Source organism: Notechis scutatus, chromosome 7 (genome assembly GCF_049901735.1).
Source record: "Notechis scutatus isolate UNSWTSFEM ecotype Mainland chromosome 7, rNotScu1.2, whole genome shotgun sequence".
Lineage (NCBI taxonomy): Eukaryota > Metazoa > Chordata > Lepidosauria > Squamata > Elapidae > Notechis > Notechis scutatus.
The window spans coordinates 2625486-2644733 of NC_142015.1; the positions used below are offsets into that span (position 1 = coordinate 2625486).

At 41.5% G+C, this 19248-nt stretch overlaps 1 protein-coding gene across 1 annotated transcript in view; it reads right to left on the reverse strand.

Annotated features, from left to right (window-relative positions):
* KAT6A (lysine acetyltransferase 6A) overlaps positions 1-19248 on the reverse strand; it is a 60420-nt gene that overhangs the window by 14822 nt on the left and 26350 nt on the right. The window contains exons 6-12 of the mRNA XM_087969900.1: positions 18019-18154; positions 15574-15890; positions 14232-14350; positions 9343-9458; positions 7295-7436; positions 6568-6729; positions 3698-3791 (exon numbers count right to left, since the gene is read on the reverse strand). Coding sequence (XP_087826026.1) covers positions 3698-3791; positions 6568-6729; positions 7295-7436; positions 9343-9458; positions 14232-14350; positions 15574-15890; positions 18019-18154 — 1086 coding nt within the window. The remainder of the gene's footprint in view (positions 1-3697; positions 3792-6567; positions 6730-7294; positions 7437-9342; positions 9459-14231; positions 14351-15573; positions 15891-18018; positions 18155-19248) is intronic.

Genomic DNA, 19248 nt, shown 5'->3' on the forward strand with positions numbered 1-19248 from the left:
AGAGAGCACTATTCTCTGTAGGACAAAAAGGCACCTAAAAAAAAAAAATGGGGTGTGTGTGTGTGTGTCTTACTTCTAAAAGTGGATACTTTAGAAGTTTCCCCAAAACAAAGCCATCTGCCTCTACTCCCCAAAGAAGCATCTGCCACTCCGCTGACCTCATTGCGTGAAGAGTTTGAACTCACTGTTCATCCCCAACTTGTAAGAAGAGGACTCAAGACCCATTTTCAAATGTTACATCATTTTATTGCCTTTATTGGTGGTGGTTGAGGTTTTTTTTTAGCGCAACCAATGGTGTGAGCTGCATTCCACAAAGATATATGTCATGGTAAACGTGCTGGTCTGCAACCTGTTGTAAAATACTGTTATTTTGTCAAACCCACCTTAGGGCAGGGGTCTCTAAACCACCTTATTTGTCCAACCCCTTTAGGGCAGGGATCTCCAGACTGGGCCAATTTAAGACTTGTGGATTTCAACTCCCAGAATTCCTGAACCAGGCATGCTGGCTCAAGAGTTCTGGGAGTTGAAGTCTGTAAGTCATAAAGTTGCTATTGCTGCCTGCCCCTGCCTTAAGGTGTGCTTGCTTGGTGACTTGGTAGGCAGGCTAGAGGTTTTGTACGCTTAAGTGCCAGTAGCTGCTTTTTAAAGTTCCAAAGGGCAGCCCCCTGTCTACAATGTTACAGTAGTCAAGTGCTCAATATGAGAAATATAAATGTTTATAGAAACAAATAAGGGCTGGCAGCTGCTTGGTTTTTCTGGTTACTGGTGGTCCTCGACTTAACAACAATTCATTTAGTGATGGTTCAAAATTACAACAGCACTGGGGGGGAAATGACTTATAACCATTTTTCACACTTATGGACCTTTGCATCACCCCCCGTGGCCGTGTGATCCGAATTCGGACGCTTGGCAACTGGCTCGTATTTATGACGGCTGTAGTGTCCTGGGATCATGTGATCACCTTTTGCAACCAGTCAATGGGGAAGCCAGAGGCTGGACAGCCGCTTGTCTGAAATGGTATAGGGTTTCCTGCCTAAGCAGGGGGTTGGTTTGGAAGACCTCCAAGGTCCCTTCCAACTCTATTCTAAGATTAACTTAACTTCATAACCGTGTCCCTAATTTAAGAACTGCAGTGATTCAATTAAGAACTTTGGCAAGAAAGGTTGTAAAATGAGACTAAATCCTCTTAACGAATGTCTCACGTAGTAACAGAAATTTTGGGCTCAATAAGTCAAGGACTGACTACCTGTATATTGCTAGTGTCAAGGCCTCCTACGATCAAGAATTGACCAAATCAACGAAGCTAATTAGAATGATTTTTCACCTTAAAGTCAGGGAATCATAATTCATTACACGCCCTGGCTTTATAAAAATTAAATTCCAGTCATCCATGTTCTACAATTAATACAAAGAAGCTCTCATGATTGAGAGGGTTTTCCTCCCCAGCCTTCAACTCACACTTCACCTTCAGCAAGCTGATAATGAAGTCAATTCAGAGACTCATCTAAGGGCCTGGGATTCAGGAGCCATCACTGAGCTTTTCAAATGCACCAGACAGCAACAAGGAGGTACACAAGCAATTACTTAAAGAAGGGGGAAAGAACTGGAACTCCAGCTAGAAATTGCTATCAGCGCATGGGGTTCGGTTTCAGATAATGAGGAGTGAAATGTCAGCATCCCTTTAGGGCACATCATGTGCGCAGCTCACTTTCCGTGACATATCACTTTCCGTGACATAGGAAGCTGCCTGCACAAATGAGCATCTTCTCATTTAAAGATGAAGGGGAAAATGAGTAAAGAGGTACTTAGTTTGGCTTTGAAAATGGGACTTCTCTTCCTCTCCAGAAAGCACTGCATTGCTTTGTATTTCCTGTCAGTTGCTACCCAACTTATTTGACTTCCGTGCACAATTCAAGATTCTTTAAAAAAAGAAAACTAGAACAATCCGCATGTATCAGATTTTCTAATCTTTAAGAGCAACTAAAAAGAATAACCAGAGTACTTCCTCTTTCTCAAATAATGCTGAGGTCTCTTCCCCAGCACTGCCTGAACTTTCAGATTGGTACAGAAATACACCTCTATTTTTCCTGTGCACAGCAGTCGTTTACGACTCTAAATTCACCTCTTTGCTCTACCAGTTATGGTTCTAAGGCAGAATCACAGAATTTCCATCGATTCTCCCTTTGCAAACTGGAGTAATCCAAACTTGGGACAAATCAAAGGATCTAGAGCAGGGATGTCCAACCTTAGCACCTTTAAAGGCTTGTGGACTTCAACTCCAAAGAATTCTCCAGCCAGTGAATAAATAGATACCACTTCGGAGGGAAGGTAACAGTGTTCTATGCACCTCGGTATATAGTCACGCTAGCCACACGACTACATGGTCCCCCTGGCTAAGAAATGGAGATGAGCACCACCCGCTAGAGATGGACACGACTGGGCAGGAAACCTTTGTTTGTTTGTTTGCTTGCTTGCTTATTTGGCTGGAACCTAGCACGCAACACAGGGCGTCTCCAGATAGCCACTGGCCGCCCCTCATGCTCCCTTGTGAGATTCAAGCAAGCCATCCCAGTCCCCAAGGCTGATGGACCTAAATAGAGGTGTAACAGCACCACTACTACATAAAGTAAAGGTAAAGGAGTCCCTGTGGATTTTACTCGGCTAGTTGTTGCTGACTATAGGGGGCGATGCTCATCTCTGTTTCAAGGCCATTCAGTCAGCGCTGTCCAAAGACGTTTCCATGGTCATGTGGCCAGCATGATGTCACGGAAAGATGCATTTATTCTTTCTTTTTTTCTTTTTCTTCTTCCTCTCCCTCTTCTTCTTCCTCCTCCTCCTCCTCTTCCTTCTTCTTCTTCCTCCTCCTCCTCTTCCTTCTTCTTCTTCCTCTTCTTCCTTCTTCCTCTTCCTTTTCTTCTTCCTTCTTCTACTTCTTCTTCCACCTCCGCCTCCTCTTCTTCCTTCTTCTTCTTCCTTCTACTTCTTCATCTTTTTCCTCCTCCTCCTCCTCTTCTTTCTTCTTCTTCTTCCTCTTCTTCTTCTTCCTTCTCCTCCTCCTCTTAGCCACAATCGATCCACTGCAGGATGAAGCCCTCTTCCATATATTTCCAACAAATATGGTCCTGAGCTTTCTTTTCTTTTCATTTTCTCCTCACGTTTGCATGCTTTCAAACTTCTAGGTGGGCAGGAGATGGGATGAGGATGAGAGTTCACCGCATCACATGGCGCTCGGGTCTCGAACCTGGGCTGCTGGCTTCTCAGACAACAAGCCCAGCCACTGAGCTACTGCGGTATTATATATCTATGATCTAAATCAGCAACAATTTACCGGAATGGACTTCTGGATAAAAACAAGATTCAGATTTAAAACAGGATTGTTAATTTAAGATTGCTGAATGGACGTGCAACGGGGGAGGAAAAAAAAGGAAGGTGATGATGTAAGACACACACACACACAAAACAAATAAAACATTAACTTTCACAAAAAAAGAGTTGAGAGGTGGGGAGCAGAGGTTTCCTGGATTTGCAAAATAGAGCCGATTCAGGTAAAGAATCCTTTCGAAGTCACCTCCAGCCCAATCAGTTGAAGGAGAATTATACCCTCCGTAAACCGTAAAGCCAAGTTAGAGCAGGGGAAAATTAAAAAAAAACAAAAACCAACCAACCCAGAAAAATATAAAATAAGAAGGGGCCTTACTGAAGTCAATGAGGAATCTGCCATAGCCCCTGCGCTGGTACTGGGGAAGAATCATGATGCAGGAGACATTGTATTTCTGCTGGCAGTGCTTCTCCTAGAAAAAAAGAGAAAAGAAAGGTTTGGGAGGGAGAATCCAGTTATTAAAAGCACGGCCTTGTGACACAGAAGAGTTCTTTAGGGCAATAATTAATACGGAGGGGAATATTCCAGCCAAGGACACAGCTGTAATTCCACCGGGGAGTCAGGAGAAAATCAGGTGAAAAACACGTCTTCCGATGGAAGAACAACAGCAAGGCCCTAATTATTTGGGAAGGGTGGGGTTGGGGAAGGAAAGATTGGTTTGGTTCCTGAAATCCAGCAGTGTTTCATCCAAATGACTCTGGCTCTCCCTCCCTCTTGCTTCTTTGCAACTTTCCAAAAACAGAAAGGCTTCCGCAACCCTCCCCACTTAAAATGGGAGAGAAAACCTGGGGAATGGCTATATTGTTTGGGTTCTAGGATAAATACCCCAGAGTATTTATTACCAGGAAAATGTCTTTGTTCGACAGGCATGACTCTCTCAAGCTACTGAGCAGGTAAATGGGGATATTCAGAACAAACCACCCAGGTGTCTGTAAGGGTAAGAGTAAATGTAATGAAAATGAATCGAGGGGGGTCCTCGACTTGCAACAGTTCGTTGAGCGACTGTTTGAAGTTACAACAGTACTGAAAAAAAGTGACTTATTGGGACCCCCAAGACCGCTGCAGCATCCCCCTAGTCACGTGATCCAAATTCAAATTTGCCACATCCTGATAACCGAACTCAATTGGGGGGAGGGGCTGTGCTCCTGACTGAATAACTGCGGTATCCACTTAACAACCGTGGTAAGAAAAGTCGTTTCTTTCAGGTGGGAAGGAGGAGTAGAACTCCTTAGCATCAGAGCATGTTAGTAAATAATAATAATAATATAGGAAATACTCTAAATGCTCCGATGAGTCATTTGGAAAAATCCTTTCTTCGTGAGCACCTAGAATGGTGGGCATACTCCAGGCCCATCTACAAAATAATGCCACCTTGTGGGACCCAGGAGGTGTGCTGTTCTTGTTGTTGCTTCTCCCCTTTGGAGTGGCAATTCCCCTCAAACCAATTTGGACACACACACACACACACACACACACACACACACACACACCCCTCTGCCCCTGCTGTCCTTCTGGAAAACAGCATTTCTGGGGCAATTTGTGAACCATTTGAACAGTAGCTGTTTGAACGTTTTTGTATTTCCCGAAATTGTACTATTGTATTTAAGCTCTGCCTTGATCCCTAGATCTTCTTTTCTTTGATGATGTTTTTAACCTATTCAACACTGCCTTGTTTTCACGAATCTCTCTCTCTCTCACACACACACACACACACACACACACTTCTTGCCTTGCCGAGTGGAAATTGAAGATCTGCAGCACCTCCCAAAGAAACAGAGGATTTAGGCCCTTACGGCAGAACTACCATCCAGCAGGCATACCCCCCCCCCATTCTGTAAGCAGGCTAGCTGAACTACACAGCATGGTTATTTCCTCCCCTCTACACACACACACACACACACACACACACACACACACACACACACACACACACACACACGTCCTGGAAAATTTCTTCTCCCAGCAAAACAGTTTCTGCAAAAGGCCAGTCTTAAGCCTTCACGCCTGGACCCCGTCTATGCAGGAGGAATACGAAGGCCATGTTCTCTCTCTCTCTCTCTCTCTCTCTGTGTGTGTGTGTGTGTGTGTGTGTGTGTGTGTCTTTTTTTTCAGGGGCGCAAAACAAAAGCTTTGCAATGAGATCAGCATCTGATTTGAGGAGCAGCGCTAACAATGAATGTTTACTTCACCAACTAGCTGTACTCTTCGCTACCCAAGGGATGAGGAAGTGATTTAAAACCTCCCTTTAGAACCGCCGAAGCTGGAATTCACACTCCTCGGAGGATACACTCTGTTTCAAGGCAGGATGAAGAGAAAGCCAGGCGTGTTAACTGCTTCAGTTCCCTAGATTTGTCTAGACAGAGTTTTAAAAGGGATAGGGGGAAAATGCACCCACTGCTTCAGAAGTCCCTCGGGCAGTTAAAAATCCAGCAGACTTTTAGAAGAATGACTGCGGAATCACTTTGAATTCGCACACGGAAAACACCAGCCCAATTAGAGCCACTAGAATGCAGTTTAGAACTAATTTCAAAGGTAATTTTCAGACATAAAGAATCAGCACAGGGGGTTTAATGCGACGGCAAAAGAAAAAAGCCAGAGATAGGAGGAGGAAAAATTATCTTTTTGCACAAATTATATCATAGTTTCAGAAGTGGTGTTGGGGGATGGGGGCAAGGAAAGCATGGGGGATTGACGCTGAATGCAGCATTTACTATCCTTAATAATTAGCATATATATATAGATATATAGATATAGATAAAGATATAGAATTTAGCTTTGTTTGGGTATTTTCCCACATCATTATAGTTGTGCTTTTAAAGTTGTAGCAACATTTCGGCAGAATCTCATCTGCCAGAAGCATTATATATATACACACACACACACACACACACACACACACACACACAAGGCGTGTAAAAACTGAAATATTCAGCTAAGGAAATGGCTGCTCCTATACATAGCTAGCATCATTTAAATGGATTTCCAAAGTCCACATTTTATAGTAGTTTTTTTACACTACAGAAGCTTATTTCCTTCTGCTGAGGGGGTCAGAAAAGAACCAACGCCCAGGGTTGCAAAATGAAACTAAAGTCCCCTTCAAACTCAGTTCATTTCTTGGTGACTTTGAGGACACACCCTTGCAGGGTTCCCGCACATCAAAAGCCAGGTTTCAACGCCTGCACCCTCACCTTGGAGAAGTAGCCGACGAGGTGACAGCCCTTCATATCGTTTTGCGTCAGCACATAAAAAAGGAATGGCTCCACGTCGTAGTACAGAGTCTTGTGGTCCAGGAAGAGTTTTGCCAATAGACATAAGTTCTGGCAGTAAATAGTACTGACGTTGCCATCCACCTTAAAAGTGAGAAGTAGATTAATTGACTGTATCCTCATCAGAAAACCACAATAGAATATGACATCCTGGCCAAATAATATTAGAGCAAACAGGGAAAACATCCATTTTTGAAAGCATTAAGAGAGCAGTTGGAAAGCATCACTACTCTGACCTTTGCCCTCCCCCGCAAGGCAACCCATATTCTTAAGCTTAGCAACCCCTTAGATTTGTTTATATGGGCAAGAATTTATAACCTTATTTAAAGAGTACCTAAAACACTACTACTCCTAAATCGTGAAACATAACTCTTTTTGGAAATGGTATTTAAAAAGCCAATGTAGAAGGCAGAAATTTACAGCAGAAACATGTGGGCATAAATCAAATTCTCACCCACTGTACCTTCACCAAAAATTGCTGGCTGCCCAGGACTCTGCAAACAACATACCCAGAGACTATTCAAATTATATTTCTGTGTTCTAGAGCTAGTTCCTATTCCTTGGTTCAGAACTTGCTGTGAAAATTCATTGTGAACTACGTTGCCTGTTTTATTGGGACAAACAGCAGTTAAGAGCTGTTGAAATTTACCTCGAAAACTGAAACATTACTCTTTCTGTATATTTCATTGGCTGGGGGATGAAACCAACCACATTTCTTCGTGTGCTGCTGGAGAATAGTTCTGCTTTTCATGTATTTGAGACAGAATTCACAAATGTACAACTTGGGCAACCTGAAAAAAATACAAACCAGTTAATACCCACTCAGAACTAAAGAAAAAAGGCAAAAAAAAATACTGAACCAAAATACATACACGGTTAGAAAAAATAATAAACTAACACATTAATTTTAAACTAGAAATATTTGGGGGGGTATTTTACCAGAACAATATAATAAAGGGAATATTTAATTTTACATGTGTTAATAGCAGCAAGAATTGTCTTTGCACAACAATGGAAAAATGAAGAGATCTCTTTAGATGAAAGTACAATAAAAAATATTAGAATGCACAGAGATGGACAGATTGATACTAAAAATAAAGGAGAAGGAAGAAACTGAATACTTTTTAACATGGCACCTGTTTAGCAATGGCTAATAGAAACAGAGGTTAGAAATTAAAGAGACTAAAAGAATGATTAATTATATAAGGAAAGCTTCCTGGTATGGATAACCAATGTTACTATTATTATGTGATTATTATCAATGATACATATAGGATTACCATTATGCTTATTCACTTTCTGTTGTTCAAAACTAACTGTACTCAGACAACACACTTTTCATATAGACACTGAGTTTGCTTATTAAAGAAAAGCATATATACATATATAGCTAAAGGTGTTGCTGCAATGTCTACTAGAAAAAAATTGGTTACAGAATTTTAGCTGTCAATTTGTGACAATTTTTGGAGATAGAACAATCTTTGGAAAATGATATTTACACACATACTTATTGGCTCTCCACTCATATAAACCAGGGAGTGCCCCTAATTGTTTGAGAACATGTATTTTCTTAACAGATGTTTTTATCCACTATTAACGTATTATAATGTGTCAGTATTTTTTATATCTATTGTAAATAGTGATGTCTACTGCTGGTGTATGACTGTAATAAAGTTATATTCTTCTACATAGCTAAAGAAAAAAGTAACTTTCAAAGAGCTAAGCAATATAATCCCTGCAGTTCTCATCCCTTCAACAAATAACAAGAGCAAGAAAGTGTTTTCTCTTAAATAATTATTCATTGGACAGTATTAAACCAAAGAGCAGATTGGAGCAGAGGGAGACCTGTAGAGGCCTAAGCGAAAGACTACTTAAGCTGACTTCCGGCATGATACAGGCAGTCCTTCATTTACAACAGTCCATTTAGTGTCCGTTTGAAGCTAGGACGGCACTGAAAAAAGTGACCTAAGGTCATTTTTCACACTTGTGACCACTGCAGCCTCCCCAGGGTTGGTCGTGACATCTCCTCTGGTGATGAAAGTCAACGGAGTCAACGGAGGAAGCCAGATTCACAGAACTGTTTTACTAACTTTAACAAGCGCATTGATTCGCTTAGCAACGGTGGCAAGAAAAGTCACTGAATGGGGCAAAAGCCACTTAAGAAATGTCTCGCTTTGCAGGATAAATTTTGGGCTCAATGGTGGCCGTAAGTCGAGGACTGCCTGTATATCCATCAATAAGAAGAAGAAGAAGCAGACAAAGTAGGGAATGTATTTTCCAAGCTCAAAAGGGTGCAGTGCAAAAAGGGTTACGAGGAAAGTCACCAGAGGCTCAGTATTATATACTACCAAACCTACTGATTTAACTATACACCAACCATCACACTCAAATGTAATTCTTTACTCTCTCCTATAAAACCTCTACTAAAAGGACTCTTTTGAAAAATAAATTCAGGAAACAAGCTTGTTGTAAAATCAGCCAGCATATTCTTTACTTTACCTTCCAAAATTTTATCTGCATCTTTCTTATGTTTATTACACTGCTGGCTACTATTTCCTTTCTCCATCTGACATCCCCCCGTTTTTAAGGGAGGTTAAAACAGGAGTGTATCAGAAAAATATGTAATAGTTTTACTTCCAGCAATGGCAAAAAGTTCCAGTGGGCAACACACCGCACATCATAAAAAGTGCTTCCTACCTGGAATATTCTTGGGGATATGGAGAAGAATACCAGGTGTGGATTTCATATTTTCCAAACTCGATGACTGATGGGCAGCGGACCTGGGGATCATGTGCCCCTGTCACTCCTACTTTCTGTAAAAAGAAATACACAAATTCAACCCTCTCAATTTTACTCCACGGCTCTGGGAATCTAGTTTAAAAAAGCAACAAGTTTATGTGAACATCTCTTTCCATCAACGCCAAAAAAAATGGAGAAAATTACATAGGAAAAAGGTTGTTGTCCCAGTCATACTTTGTATTTCTAGAAATGTTTCTTATTGTAATGACCCAGGCAATGATCATAAGGAAACTAAATTCCCCTTATCGTTCTAAAGAAATAAATGGGATTGTATTTATTTATATTTATTTTCTTTATTTGTTCAGTTTGTATGCCACCCATCTTGCAGTTCGGGGCAAATAAAGTGAAGAAGGAAAACTGTATATCAAGGGCATCTATAATAAATAGAGTAAACCTCAGAGGGAATTGCCTTAGGATACTGAGTTCAATTTAAGAATTATCCGTTGAGTTCAGACCTCTAAGGGAAATGTTATACGTTCTTTATTTGTAAACATGAAAAAATATCAGCATTATCAACTTATACAGATACAACTTTTAAAGTTTTAAACTTATGTAGCTTTTTCTCTGGTAATATCACACTACTAACTAGAGCATACAAAACATTTGCTAGACCAATATTTGAATACAGCTCATCAGTCTGGAACCCATATCATGTATCTGATATTAACACAGTTGAGAAAGTCCAGAAATATTTCACAAGAAGAGTTCTCCACTCCTCTACTCGTTGCAGAATACCTTATGCCACCAGACTTGAAATGGGGGTTTTCTGCAGGAAGACTGGAGGTCATAAAAGTTTAAGTGCTCTGGGGTAGGGGGTGGGAGTCCCGTCTCTGCCTTTCAAGTGATCAACATAATTTTGGCCTTAATTGTGGCTTACAGTTTTACTTCTCTGTAAAAGGAGGAATCCTTCTTTTCTCCTCTCTACCTACTACCCCTTTCTCCCCTCAAGGAGAGGAGGGAATACCTTGCAGAAAGGTGAAGATTAAAAGAGCCAATTAGGCTCCTTTTAATCCTTTCCTGTTTAGTTTCCCCCGTGCACTAAGAACTTTAAACAATAAAGACTATAAATGTTTTACAGCTTTTCCTAGTGACAGGGCTTTTCCTCCTCTCTTATTACTCCAGCTGCTGCTTCTTGGGTACTTAGGTGTTTTTTTTTTGCTCTCAGCACCGTGTATCCGCGCACCTGAGCTTCGAGGGCAGCACGTCCTGCCCAAAATAATATTCTTAGCCTACAGAGGGTTTCAGATGTCCAGTTCTTGCACCCAAAAAACATTACAGCCAGAAGGTCCAGTTCTTTCTTGCCTTCTTTTCCTCCATTTTTATCCCCCCCTCCCAACCAGTTGAGGAAGGCCGTGCAGATGGTTTCTCAGTAGGCATTAATTAGTTCAGCTTAGCCAGAGCTGAAACTCCGCCGTAAAGCCATTTCTTGTTGGTTGTTTTTCCTTTATGTTCCCTTTTCTAGGGAATTACAGGAACATGTTGAAACGTTTAGATAAAAGAACAAGATTTCCCCCATCCTCATGCACTGAACCGGACCACGGTGACATGCCAAATCATTGTTTAGAATTTTAATCAGGCAAGCAAGCCTTGTGGGTGCATGTATTCTTTTCGACTTTTCTTACTTCAGCCCTGTGAATTATTTTCTCTTTAGCTTAAGCCACAATTACTATGTCCCCAAAGATTTAGGACTGCCCTTCAACCAATGATTTAATCATTTTTTTAAGCCAGAGATTGGTAGGATTCATTTAGAAGACCAGGAAAAGCAAGTATTTTCAGGTTTAGGTTAACAATTATTTAATTTTACTGCACTGGAGCTGATCTCCCTCCAAATGATAATTTGATGGTGTAAAAAACGGTTCTATGGTGTTTAAAAATACCTATAAACAGCTCTATTTTTCTTTTCTTTTTTAGTAAATCAACAGAGAACAATGAGTTAGTTTGTTTCCTCTTCTCTCACTCTCTAGTTTCCTATCCAAATTTGTAGTCCAAGATTAAGCTAAATTTCCAGAGTTGGATGTGACATGATGCCGGTTAATGTCCTACACGAACCTACATTACATTAAACCTACATTAAATCCTCCATTATAAAGCAGGAGAGATTACAACATTCAGTTGAAGTCTAGGAAACACCGGTTTATTAAACTGAGGTATCTTCAGAAACCAGCACATGAAACTTTGGAACTGCATGAAGATTATGTAATTTAGGTGTGGATGACCATTGTCTGCAAGATAAGGATGGGTTTTAATAGATAAACACAATTTCTGTATTTAGGACCAGCAAGTCTGATCACCATATACTGAGGATAAAACAAGAAATGGCTAGCTACCGCCATCGAGCTGTGCTCCCGAACCTGCTAGAGACCTCTGGCTGACAACTGTTAAAAAGGATGCCACAGAAGGTAAAACCTTTGATCTTAACCCACAAAGCAATCTGTATATTCCTATACCAACCTCAGGGCAAAGCAAGTCCTTGGGAATTTATAGGTGTGCCTTGTTTACCATCTCTTTTATTTCACGTTTCAAAGTAGCAATGAGTTTAACACTGCCTCTGAAAAATCTTGCCTTGCCTTCACACTTACCCGACATACTAGCATACAACCTGCTAGACCTATTCACAACACTGCACCACAAAAGCTTTCTGTCAGTGTATCGCATTGCACACAAGAGGGAATTCAATTTCTTCAAATGCCATCTCTTTGCCAGGGTTCACCAACTGATTCCCTGGACTCTCTTACGAAAAGAAGTCTCAAGCCTCGGGCATCGAAGGAGCCAGAGCAAATCAAACTAGACAATGTGTTTCCGTCGCAGTTTAAGAAAGTCTCTTTATTGGGCAGGGGAGGGGACACACAACAGGTAAATTGAAAGAAATAAAAAAAAGTTTAATTCTACAAGCTGCCTTCAATTAATTGCTCAGGTGCAAGTGCTCTAACAAACAGACTAATCGGTGGAATAACATCCTGTAAGAATACGGCCTACTGAATGCAAGGAGTATAAATGCTTCCGTTCCCCACTATCCAGTCAGAGCTGAAGAAGCTTCTTGGATGAGCAGCAAAATGTCTTCAAAAGAAAAAACAAGAAAGTCCAGTTGCCTCCTGAAAAAGCCCCTTTGGGCCCTACTGAATCAATCGCCATTTCATTCCTAATAGGAATGGAAAATACGTAACTGCTTCTAACAATTAGAATGAATATAAAACTATGATCTCACTAAGGAAACTGAGAATATTCGTATTTTGGGGGGGGGGCTGGAATTTCTTTAATCGTACACAGAGATGCTTCAAGCAGGAACGCCGCCCACTATACCTGTGATAACAGCGCGTGAGTTTGCGCCTTCCCGACAGCCTCCAACTGAGCATCCGAAATAAAGGTGAAGTCCCAGTTCCAATACAACTGTTTGCACATCACAACAGCCCAAATCCCCTTCAGGTGGTCCCAGGTTTCATCAAAAGCTGCCAATACCCAAACTGGCTACACACCGTCTGAGGTTCTTCTTGTCCGACAAGATTCCCCAATAAATCAGCGAGCCATCTTTGCATTTTTACTGAGTGAATTCCCTTTTGCTCAGGTGCGGCCGTCTGATCTACCTAGAGACGGACTGCGTCAGCTACTCGGCTGCATTTAACCCAGTCCTTGCCAAAACAAACCAATTAGCAAAGATGTGGCATGAAGGAATGGATCTAATGCTTCCTAAAGGCTGTAAACACATGTGCTTTCTTACTAGCCCCACCAGGAGTGCTTCACACTTCTCTATCTTGCTACCCACGCTAAAACAAGTTGCTTCGAAGGCTTGAAGGCATCGTACATTAACAGAGTATTTCATCTTGCAGTGGCTCTTTGGCTAGTAAAGTTGAGAGACGTGTAAGTTTAACCAGTTCATTTAAGTCTGCATACTTTTCCGTGCTTTTTCACCTTTGTGTTGGTTCCAAATAAGCCATAGCAATAGCACTTAGACTTATGCACCACTTCACAGTGCCTTACAGCCCTCTCTAAGCGGTATAGAGTCAGCCTCTTGCCCCCAACAATCTGGCTCCTCATTTTACCCACCTCGGAAGGATGGATGGCTGAGTCAACTTGGAGCTGGTCAGGATCAAACTCCTGGCTGTGGACAGAGTAAGCCTGCAATACTGCCTTCTAACCATTGGGCCACTACAATTTTTAGGCCTCTTCCCCGTCTTTACCTGTAAATGCAGCCCAAATTTCCCACACTCTTATAGTTTCCTAATGTGATCAATCCTGCCTTCATTAAAAAGAGGATAATGCCTGGCTGTAGAACAAGTGTTCCAAAAATATGAAACATTTTAGAGACTGCCAAACATTTTTCTGAATTACTATCCCTCCTAAAAAGGGAAGTAACAAACTGTACAAGGATCTCAAGGGAGTTCCCACACAACTAGATGTGCATGACAAAAAGAGGAGCCACCAAGAAATGCCCAGTTAAAATGTATTCAACTCTACAGCAGTAATTCCATATTAATTCCGCAATGATCCAAATTATTGTTTCCCATTTGCATGGAAGGTTTACAAGCTAGGTCTTCCTAAACCAGCAGGTGGTTGCATCCTCAGGCCCATGCTTCTGAGCCATGCCATAGTGTCTTCTAAGTTTTCCCCAGAACTTCTTGCACCAAAATCAGAGTTAATAAATTGTGCATCAGTGGTCTGATACTCAGAAAATATTCTGTAAATGATCTCCTTCAGTTTCCTTGACAGCAGTAAAACCTTCTTTCTTGGTGAGCTTCTTTGGCTGTGAACACATTGGGTGGAAGTTACCATCCAATGTGACTTGACTTTACCTGCAATGCTTGCTCCTGGATGTCTCTGAACAACTCCATATCTTTCTCCGCCATGACGTCTGGTCCTCCTAGAAGCCACTCTTCATTTTCTTGTTTTCCATCCCAGCCATCCTGATTGTCTGAAAACAGAACATTTAAGAATGCCTGGATGAACTATCCACAATTGAAACAGCAAGTGAAGCAATTTCTCAATTAAGAAATGGCATCTGTGCCTTTCCTTGCCTTCTAACAAGACAATCTCATCCTCCTTAATTTTGGCAAGAGAAGGAAGTCTTCTCGGTTACCGAAAGTGCTTTTCTTTCTTCTACATCCACCCAAAACCCTTCCTCAAAAACAGCCCTGTGCCCTCTCTCGGTTTATGACAAAAGTCTCTAGTTAATAGACAGGGTAATTCCAACCAGTTTCCAATGCTCTTTAGAGCAGTGGTCACCAACCGGTGGGTAGGGATCACTGGTGATCTGCAAGAATATTTTGGTGGTCCGCAGAGAAATGTCACCCCTCCCCCCAAAGCAATTAATCCAGGCTGAACAGGAATACAAGGCTGCAGCACCCACATGGCCTACGGGAACACAAGGCTTGTGTCACTTGCATTGCAAACAACACCAGGCTGTGAGGGGGGGAAAGGGTGGAGGGGGGGGACTTGCCCCACTCGCCCCACGTGCCTGGCCACCAGGCTGCTTCTTTCCGCTTCTTTCTTCTTCTGCTTTTGGCTGCACACAAGGAAAGCAGCAAAAGTCTTTCTTTCTCTCCCCCAAACTCCGCCAGAAATGAGTCTTTGGGACCCTGCAAGGCCTCCTGCTCCAAGAGGCTGTGCCGGCACGACGAGTCTCACAAAGACTCATTTCTGACAGAGTTTGGGGGAGAGAAAGGAAGACTTCTGCTGCTTCTGCTGCTTTCCTTGCATGAAGCCCAAAGTCTCTCTCTCTCTCTCTCCCCCTGAGAACGGAGCTGGAGACGGTATCCTGTGATCCCAAATAAAGAATGATCAATCGGTAGGAAAACGGGGTGGGGAATTTTCCTGCAGATTTTTTGGGGGGATTTTCCCAGGGTCTGCGGGATTTAAAATTATGAGTTTGGTGGTCCCTGAGGTCAAAAAGGTTGGCGACCCTGTTAATAGAGTAATTCCAACCAGTTTCCATTGCTTTTTGGAGTATTATTGACTAAAACAATAAATTGCAAATAAATCAAGATAAAGATTTGCTCTGATCTTCCTATAGATAATACAACAGATCATTTCTAATGGACAGCTCTTAAACGGTGGTTATCGCAGTTTCTTGGTAGCCGTTTACCCTGACAACCTCCGAGTTCCATAAAGCACAGAGCCAATCTCTCTCTTCGCTACCTGTGGGCCAATCTGAAGTGCTTGATTTCCTATTGTCCTTCCTCCTGATCCTATATTGCTGAGAGTAGTCCACGACTTCTCCTCGAGCTTTGCGCCCATCGGGGGACGGGGTGAAGAATTTGGTAAGGCCATCGATAAGCCCTTTGGTTTTCTTGTTGAATTTCAAGGTGATGCTCGCATCGCCGCAGAACTCCAGACCATCAACTTGGTCCAAGTAGCCCCCATCTGAAGAGCAAGTTGACTGGCTGGATAAGGGGGTCTTACGCTTACGACCCCGACCGGGTCCTGTCTGAACTTTGCTGAAGGGGGCTTTTGATCTGAACAAGTAATTGGAGAGGAAAAGAAGAGGGTGTTAGCTAGCAGAAAAGAAGACAGGCAAAGTATCAACCAAGCTTGCAAACAGTACTTTGATTCACAGTATATATATTTTTTAAAAATTCTGCTTGGGCTGTGAGTTATACTTTATCATCCCTGTGAGTTTACTGGAATCAAATCCAACTGCGTTCAATAGTTCAACAGAGAAATTACTTCCGTGTTACTGTGCAAAATGGCACCTGGTGTTGATTTCTCATGACTCTTCTGCATAAACATAAAATACAACCACCACCACAAAAGATGCATGCTTCCATTTTTGGTAAAATATTAAAAATCTGTGTTTATGAGCAAGAAACGGAGATGATCACTGCTCTCTAACAATGAGTAAAATGTGCAGGGACTCCTTTACCATTTTATGAGCCAGAATCTTAGGATCTATAAAAAGGCTTCTGAAACGGTGGTTTCGCTTGTGGGCAAAACTAAAACACATACAAGGGTAGAATATCCCAGTATTTCCCAGAATGTCCCAATCCAGCTGTTCTGTTTTCCAGAAGTAAATCTTCCAGAATAAGAACAGGTATGCAATATTCTGTGTGTGTTATGGAACAGCGACATGTCCCCTTTTGGCACATCCCTGAATGTTTTATCTTTTATATCGCTTCCCAGGGTTTTTTTTTGTTTTTTGTTTTTTTTTGCATTGGATTAACTGATAAGCATCTAATCCAGAGGTTTCCCAACTTGGTAACTTTAAGACTTGTGGACTTCAACTCCCAGAATTCTCCAGCCAGCATAGCTGATTATTCAAATGAAATAATGAATAAAGATTTCATTGTTGCCGCAACAATTTTGAACTTCTGGGAGATAATATGGTTGCAGGAAAGTAAATGGTCTTTTTTAGAAATAAGATCAGTATCTTAGTAAAACTGTTCTCTGTTTTGAAGGGGGGGATGCTAGAAAGGGATGCAATATCGAAAATATCCATATCCTAAAAAAAAACAGGGGTGCAGAAAACAGTGCGAGTGGTCCAGACTCAGAGCAAAATTTGTGCTTTCTAAGAGCCTTGGAAAGAGTTACTTCAACCACAAGACAGGGCATGTTTGAGTATGCGTAGTCCTCAACATATAGCAGTTTGTTTTGTGACTGTTCAAAGTTACAACGGCACTGGAAAAAATTGACTTATGATCATTTTTCACACTCATGACCGTTGCAGCATCGCCATGGTCACGTAATCCAAATTCGGGTGAATGGCAACTGGTTCACATTTATGATGGCTGCAGTGTCTTAGGGTCATGGGATCACCTTTGCAACCGTCTGACAATGGGGAAGACAGATTCACTTAACAACTGCAGTGAGCCACTTAACAACTGTGACAAGAAAGGTTATTCAATGGGGCAAAACTCACTTAATGTCTCACTTAACAACAGAAAGTTTGGGCTTAATTGTGGCTATAAGTTGAGGACTGGTAGTATTCCAAGACTAAAGCAAAATGTGAATGGTCTACGAGTTTGCTTCAAGATTTTTTCTAGCAGAACATAAGCTAGCTTTGCTAGTCTAACAAAATGGTCTGATGGAATGTTTCAAGTGGGACTGTTTTGTTAGAAGCTCAAAATAAAAAATAAAATATTTAATGGACATCCATAACTCAAAAGTTGTATTAATTAAATGTATGTTCAACATACATTTTTCCTAAGAATCAAAGCTCACTAATGGCTCTAAATCAAATTGAAATCCAAACTCCCTGAAGGATTTTTAACCTAAGGGTAGCTCTTCTGGCAAAATCCATCTTTTGCAGCAGTGTTCTTTTAGAAGACAGAATTAAGAAATATCAATATTGCACGGTGCCATCCTGTAAAAGTGTTTTTCCACCTAACTCTCCCCAACTCTTCATTTGGCAAACTCCAAAGCTAGAAATGGAAATAAATGTTGAAACCAAAACAATGTTGCTGAATATTAAAGAATTTAGTGAATAAAAAAACCCAAATGTTTAAAGGAAAAATCTATTTAAAATTGAGGTAATACCAACATCTTCCGAAGTAGCTACTAAGTTACTCGGTGCTTAAATTTGCAAAAAGGAGGGCATCTCCAACAGCAAAATTGCTTCAATCTCTATTCAAGCCTCAGAGTACTTACGTTGCATTTTGGTTCTTTAATCTGTTTTTGGGACGTCCTATTGGGTTGGCATAACGTCGCTTAATCTGTGCTGCCTTCTTTTGGAGTAGTTTTCTTCCTTTTTTACGTGGTCGACATATCTGACATATCCACATGCCTGTAAGAGACAAACCCCATCATCATACAAGAGCACCACAGTCTTGCTTGTTTGTGTCCCACATTTCTATCTTCTATCTGGAGATTCTCGCACAGAACATAAAGGTGAGTAAAACTGGACAGGATAGCAATTCTAAAAAGAATTAAAAACGTCACCGCCCAAACAGAAAAAAACTAGCAAGAATAAAAGTAGAAAATGAAGATGGCATACTAAAATCAGTAATAAAATGTTCTTGGAAAATTCGGTTTTTAAATGTCTAGGAAGATTCTCAGTCATCCAGGTCATGGTGGTCTCGGAGGTGCTTTTTCAAGAGACAACTGGACTTTCTGGTTTTCCTTTGAAGACGTTTCGCATCTTCCTTTCATTCCCCACCACCTGGGAATTCTGGGAGTTAAAAGCCCACCCATCTTAAAATTGCTAAGGCTGAGAAATCCTATTTTAGAGAAGAACCCTATCTTCTGAAGAAGCTTCTTGGAGGAGAAGCGAAACATCTTCCAAGAAAAACCAGAAAGTCCACTTGCCTCTTGAAAAAGCACTTTTGGGCCAGTTTTTAAATGCTTTCAATGGGGGGCCTAACCTGATCTCAACTGTGAGGCTGTTCCATAGCATCAGTGCTATCACCTCACAGGAGGGCCTCCTCCCTGTAGCCACCTGGATCTTCTGAAAATGAAGAGTTGGTAATAGGTTCTCCCTCTTAGACCTTGTCAATTAGGGCAATACTCCTTAGAGTAGGTGGTCCTGCAGTGACCTAACCATTTATGGCTTTAAAAAAAACCAGCACCCTAAATTGCACCTGGAAACCAAATGGCAACCAATACAGGGTGCACAAACCAGTGTCACATACGTACTTCCAACAGCAGAAGCCAAAAAGTATGCAAGCTGGTGCATTTTGGGATCCGTTGTAATGTTTGGGGTAGTTTTTAAGGGCAACCACAAATAGAGCACATTAGGGAAGTCTAGCTAGATGGCGATAAGCGTGAGAATTACTGCAGCTAGGTTCATTGTGCCTGAGGTAGGGTTGCAACTGAAGCACCAGCTAAAGTTGGGAATCTTCTAACCATGACATCCATCATGAGCTGTGAATCCAGAAGGAT